Here is a 6793-nt window from a genome sequence, read left to right as displayed (position 1 = left end):
CCACTTAGTTGCAAGGCATCGCACCACACGGCACCACCATACTAGCTCTATGCGAGAAAGAGAGAACAAAATACTAGCGGCAGGTAAAAATTGCAACACTGTTCAACAAGTCTAGGCATGCGAGAGAAAAGCCCTAACCGCTACTGCTAGACAGCATGGAGAAAACAGTACACATCGGGCAAAAGGCTTAGGGGCGACCGGTTAGGCCTAACCGCAGCGCAACCTCACAACGCTACGCAGCTAACAGAAGACGCCAACCACAAAATGCTAGGCACACAACGCTAGACGTGCGTCAACACGGAGAAAAGGCTTGGTCACTGCTAAACAAGTCTAAACATGCGCGTACGGGGAATAAGGCCTAACCGCTACGGCAAACATGCGAGAAAAGGAGCACAGTAAAACAATGCACAAACATCGAGCACGGCAAATCACTCACCTTTTCCCCGACAGCGACGGTGCGGCCGATCCCGCCGACAGCCATGCACAAACTGACCCATCGCGGGGACGATGGAGCGACCGAACGCACGTCTGCACTCCACAAGAGCCAGCGAGCAAGTGACTGGGGTGCCGCTATGCATGCGTGCGCGCTCCTAGCGCCCTCTGGGCCACCCGCCCGCCCGTCATGGAAGGGTCATCTCTTCGCGGACGGTTTCGGTTTCTCTCTCTCTCTCCTTCCACTGCATGCGCGCGCTCCTAGCGGCAGTGGGTTGCTTCTCTGTTTCGGTTTCTCTCTTGTTTCATTGCGGGTGTTTGTTTGTATAAAGGCCAGCACGCACTGCACTCGCGTCATCATTCACACCAATACTTGGAAAACACCATATGTGGTTTGTTCTCCTGCGTTTCTGGTCACCGCCAGGAAAAGACAAAAAACGAAGAAATTCGCGAATTTATTCGCAGCATCGTGGAGGAAGCCTTTCAAGTGCACCGCCTGGAATGGTTGCAAGCATGTCAAGAAATGTGTCAGGACAAGCGGAAGACGCTCGACCGCATCTTAGTGGTGGACAGACTGATAAAAAAGAAGACCAACTTTAGGCTGGATAATCTGTATTGGGAACACAGTTCCGATGTAGAGGCACGACGACGACGATGTGCAAATAAAAGAGATGCAGTTTGCTACGAGTTTTAGTCTCTTCTTTTTCTTCGCGCAACGTGTACACACGCATCATGTCTTCCCCCAAACCTTTTCATTTCCGTCATCTTTTTCGCTGTATTTTAAGCGGCCCCTCCATGTGCGGCAAATCTACTTTCGTTGCGAACGTGCTGAGGAACCTGAACGACGTGGTGGACAAGCCTCTGTCACAAATATTCTATGTGCAAAAATATGCTTCGCCGAGCATGCAGGATGAATTGGGGGTCTCCGTAAAATTTACCAAGGAGCTACCACGAGAGTGGGACACATCGCGCGCTACGCTGATCGCCATCGACGATCACATGACCGACGCCGGTTCTTTGAAGGAGGTGACCGATCTTTTCATTCGGGATTCACACCACGCCAGCGCGTCGATCTTCTTACTTGTTCAAAACATCTTTTTTGACAGTAGCCATTTTAGAACTATATCCTACAATTACGTCGTGCTGTGGCCAGCGTGTGCAGCGTGCACCAGATGGAACATTTCGGCCAACAGCTATTTGGCAGAAAAAGATTGGAGTAGATTAGAGTTTTGTCTGGACACATAGAAACAAGCGATGTTGTCACCCCACGCTTATTTACTCGTGGATTTTCACAACTATACGCACGAGGACCACAGGTTGCGTAGCAATTTCTTTCCGGAAGAGCGTCAATATACCAACACTCCGAAATGAATCTCCGCTCTCACCTCACTTTACTCAAAGTAGTCTCCACTCTACACCCTCCGTGCCATCAAGACGTCTTGAGACATTCTTCCTCGTCCGACATGAAACACCTCTCCGAAATTTGCCTCAATGTATTCAACGGAAAGGTGGATCTAGTTCCAGACACGTTCGCGTGTTTGAAGAAGCACAAACGCTTCTAACGTCAGCTCGCCAACAAAAAGATTCACAAGGATCCGCAACGTTTGAAGCGCTATCTGTCTCAGTAGCGAGGACAGGGTATTCTTTCGTCGGTGGTTCCTCTCCTACTTTCCACCGTGTTGAATCTTTTTGCCAATGGCCAAGAGAATTGAAGTAAGCACCTCCATCGGGAACATTGTTTCCTCGAAGGAGAACGATGACATGAAAGCGAAACTGATACCGCAAGCACTGTATCGCATACCCAAGCAGTACGGATTTGACCCCTACGACAATAAAAACAAGGCGTCCGATGCTACAAATGACTTTGACTACTCATTCCTCTCTCCACAGGTGGACGAAGAGGAAGCGGAAAGGGTCGTCTCGGAATTAAGACAGGTTCTTTCCTGGGATCGCGAGGGTTGTGTCTCCGTGTCGGGCAAGCCCATCAAGCACTCCTCCGTTTAATGAACTCGTCAATTATTTGTTACAACATAAGACGGGAAAGAAACCGTCCTGGTTTCCCAAAGCCTCGAAACTATTGCGCCTGATTTCTCTACCCAAATCTCGCGAGCCTCAACAGCAGCAGCAAGCCTTCATTGCGTGGACGACTTATGGAGGCATATGAGAAACCAGAGGGTGGTTTGGGGGGAGTGGACCGCTATAGAAAAGCACGTCACATGAGCGAAAACAAGGCTCTTGCCATTCTCAGAAAGCTGGATGCCTACACGCTACACCATCCGGTGAAAAGAAAATTTAATAGGAGACGCATCATTGCGCTCAAGATCAACGACATGTGGCAAATGAATCTCGGTGACTTTCCAAAATACAAGAGATTCAACGGTGGCTACCGCTACATTCTCGTGCCGATCGATTCGCTATCTGCGCACCCTCCCGGTAAAGACGAAACGCCCCGCCGAAATGAATAGGGCAATGATAAGACTTTTTCGGGGAGGTAACACACTACACGCATCTTTTGCGACAGAGGAGGGGAATTCTACAACAAGATCATCAAGGAGTACCTGGCACGGAAGAAGGTCCACATGTATTCCACCTTCTCTCCTGTAATCAAGGCATCGCAGGCAGAACAGGTCATATGCACTTTACGCAACAGAATATTCCGCTATTTTAGAGTAACCGGAAAATACCACTTTGTTTCCACGCTTCTCAAGATCGTGCCAGACTACAACAACACCAAACACAGGACTTTGGGCATCAGCCCGTCCGAAGTCATGCCCGAAAACGAATTGGAGCTGTTCACTAAGATAAATGGCAAGCCTGTCGTACCCTCCGTGAAAAAGAAGCTCAAAGTGAGGGATAAAGTGAGGGTCCTACTACACAGAAAAGGTTTTCAAAAGAGCTCGGAAGAGAGTTGGTCGCCTCAGATTTTCTCCATCTCCTGCCTGAGAGACACCTCCCCTCCCTTCGTGCATCTGGAAGATTACCGGGGTAAGGAAGTGGACAGGGCTTTCTACATGGAGGAGGTACTCGTCGTAACCCGAGACGCCACTCAGCCTTGGCCAGTAACGAAAGTGCTGAGAAAAAAGAAAGTGAGCAGTCAGAGCTTCTTCTTGGTTCACTGGTTCGGCTATGACAAAGAACTTGACAGTTGGGTTCCGAGCAGTGACGTGGTCAAGATTAGAAAATGACGTCAGACATCTACGTCCACCTCCTTTCGAATGCCAGCATGGATAAGTTTCCCTCGAATAAACTCAATGTCTTCATGTTAGTTTTCGATAGTCCGCTTCAGCTCTCAAATCGCTATAAAGTCAGTCTGATGGATCTCAGCATAAGCAACGATTTTTTAAATATCGGATACGAAAGGCAAGATGCGAAAATCGAGGTTTCTTTCGAGGACACGGTCGAAGCCGAGTGAACTTTTCGCGTTACCTAGGATCTCGAGAGGGATTTGGGAAAAGCCCTTTCGGAATCTTTCGCATACAATAAATCACGATACGACTTCGTCTTACCTGTAGACGTGAAAGCCGTGGAATGGACCTTTTCCATATTCGCGTCGCCCCTGGCGGTGGAATGTCGAACGTCGTGTCTTTCCCCTCAATAATGGTGACGCTCTATGAACTGGCACGTACGTTGCGTGGGAAAGTAGCAATAGATGATTGGAAGAAAAATGCGGAAAGAGTGAAAGCGCATTGTACTGATTTCCAGACCTCAAATGTCCGTGTAACCTTGAAACCGATTATCTCCCCACAATTAACATGACAGTCGCCCGCAGGTGAGTCCATAGCGATGTTTTCCGCTCAAAGATGGCGGAAGTTGTCGGAAATGGTCCATTGGACCCTCGGCTCGCACAGGCGCTCAACGCCTCGCTAGCATCGCACGAAGCAGGTCATGCGGTGAAACCTCCCAAACTGAACGAACCCGAAGCCACCTCCATCTTATTCGAGCACGCCACACCCGTCGCTTTTGGCGACGTCATTTTGAATTCGGAAACCACGTCACTACAAAAACCACCTCCTTAAGACTTTCCGAGTATCTGGCCGTGCTTTTGGGCTTCGAATCGTGCGCTGTGTTCACCGGGGAGGATGCCACGAGCTCTGTCGGGGTACTCCTGGAACCCCCGTTTCACAACATAATCATCTACACGGATATCGTGGAACCCACGTAAGTGGGGAGCGGCAAAAAAACGATATAAAAAATACTGCCCTTTTATTACGAGAAAGACAAGCACGTCGTCACCTACACGTTAGATAACATCCAGTATTTTAACCTGTCTCAATTCGAAATTCCCTCAGTGACGATTGTTCTCGTGGACGAAACGGGAAGACGCTTACCATTGCGGTCCAAAGGTAGAACCAATTTAACGTTGCATTTCAAATATGTACTGTAATTCTCCCAAAATAATTCTCGTGTACACGCGACCCCTTTTCCAATGAGGGGGTGGAGTGTTGAGCACCATATCCAAGTTTATAGTTCCCATCTGGCAACGAATAAAACCGGTCGCCAAGAAAACGCTGAAGCGCTTGACACGGAATTTGGCTGATGGCAAAGGAATATCGAGCGCAGTAAAAAAGACGGCCATAGCGATGGGGAGAGACGTGCTGGATTCCATGGAGAGCTCTGGAAAGAACAATGGAAAGAAACATCGCAAAAGACAACAAAAGGTGCCGACGCACGACGCACCTGCAGTTATCTTTTGTTTGTCGTGAAGGTCACACATCCGCTGTGCGCTCCGACCCATCATGACGTCAACGAAAGACAAAAAACAGTCGCAACTGTCGCCGCTCTGTCTGACGAGTGACGTGATGATATTCGAACCCCCTTCCATTCAATACGACGTGGAAGATACTTCGTACCAACACTTTTGTCTGGTCAACGGGGTAAATAATACAGTGATCGAATTTTCTATTCAAAATTTGCAAAGCTCACACCTGGATCTCTATGGCAGGTTTGTGTCTCTGACTGCGCGCATTGTTCGCGAGGACGGGGAACGAATGGACGAGAAAGATGTCGTTTCCCCAATAAACCATCTGTTGTGTTGCATGTTTAAAAAGGTCACAGTTTATGCAAACAACAAGCTCGTCAGTTACAGCGAGTTGTACTCCTACAGGAGTATTTTGGACGTCGTGCTTCATTCCACGCCCCTGGCTCAAGAGACCATGCATGCGGCTGAACCCATTGTCGAGGACGATGAACATTCAAAAAACGATTACAATGTCTCGTCTCGCGGTCCGAAACAATGTTACGAAGCGACGAATGGTGGAAAATAGAGATCAATACTAACCTGTTCCAACAGCCGCGCCTGATGGTACTTGCTGTCGAAATTCGCGTCGTTTTCCTGTTAAACAACGACGAATTTAAACTCATATCGGCCCCCACGACAAGAAAATGTACAATTACGAGGTGGACATGGACGTGACATGGAGGTGGACAGGATGGCGTTACACTTGAAAAAGATGACGCTGGCACCTTCCCTGTTTTTGGAATACAAGCTGCGGCTTCAGACCACACAAGCCATCTACGTGTTACGCAGATTAGAAACCAAAGTGCGAAGTTTGAGTGCTGGGAGCTTGGACGCTCACTTTGAAAACATTTACGCCGAAAGGGTGCCTTCTTAGTTATGCGTCGCCCTGCTCGCCATGTCCGACTTTCTCGGTGACATCCAATCGAACGCCTACAAATTCCGCCATTACGACCTGTCTCATTCGATGCTCTCCGTGGACGGCCAGCAAGTGCGAGCCGAGTACGACTTTAAGAACGACTTCGTCAAAATTCCCTACTTCAACTTCTTGCAAGAACTGGGTGAAAAACATTTCAAGTACAGCTACGACCGATTTAAAACGAACGGGTTCCTTCTCTACTTCAACTTGCACGTGAACAAGTGTTCTTCTCCTTCGCATTTCAACGAGTGGTGAAAAGGAAACGTTTGCCTGCAATTACGCTTCGCTAAAGCCCTTCCACACGTGGTCACCGTCCTCTTGATTTTCCGAGTGTCCCAAGCTCAGGCACATCGACAAGGACCGTATGGTCACCTTCCCATAGAAAAGATATATGAGAGCGACATCTCGGAAATCGTGTCCCTGAACCCCCTCGCTTCCTCCATGCTGAGAGGCATTTGCGCTTCCGACGAAGTCTACGTTTTACGCAAGCCCGGCTATTTAATCATCAATTCGGAAGACCGAAGAAAGCGCGGCCAGCACTCGGTGCTCTACCTGAAAAACTGACATATTTTTCAACAGCTATGGACTTCCCCCCATCGAAGCAAACCTTCGAAGGACTTTACTAGTGGACGAGTATAACGACAAGTGTACTCAATCGCCCTTTTCGCCTTACTGTGGGCTTTTTTGTGTCTACGTAGCCACGTGCA

General features: G+C 48.7%; 1 protein-coding gene across 1 annotated transcript; it reads left to right on the top strand.

Annotated features, from left to right (window-relative positions):
• The first annotated feature begins 3011 nt into the window (after positions 1 to 3011).
• LOC135371697 (uncharacterized) lies at positions 3012 to 3617 on the top strand. The gene has a single exon (XM_064605671.1). The coding sequence runs from the start codon at positions 3012 to 3014 to the stop codon at positions 3615 to 3617; it is 606 nt and encodes a 201-aa protein (XP_064461741.1).
• Positions 3618 to 6793: the final 3176 nt, after the last annotated feature.

The sequence above is a fragment of the Ornithodoros turicata genome, unplaced genomic scaffold, assembly GCF_037126465.1.
Source record: "Ornithodoros turicata isolate Travis unplaced genomic scaffold, ASM3712646v1 Chromosome12, whole genome shotgun sequence".
Taxonomy (NCBI): domain Eukaryota; kingdom Metazoa; phylum Arthropoda; class Arachnida; order Ixodida; family Argasidae; genus Ornithodoros; species Ornithodoros turicata.
This window is presented reverse-complemented; position numbering and strand designations above follow the sequence as displayed.

Bases quoted from the DNA above. Each gene is read 5' to 3' on its own strand.
- LOC135371697 (XM_064605671.1), top strand. From the start codon at position 3,012: ATGTATTCCACCTTCTCTCCTGTAATCAAGGCATCGCAGGCAGAACAG.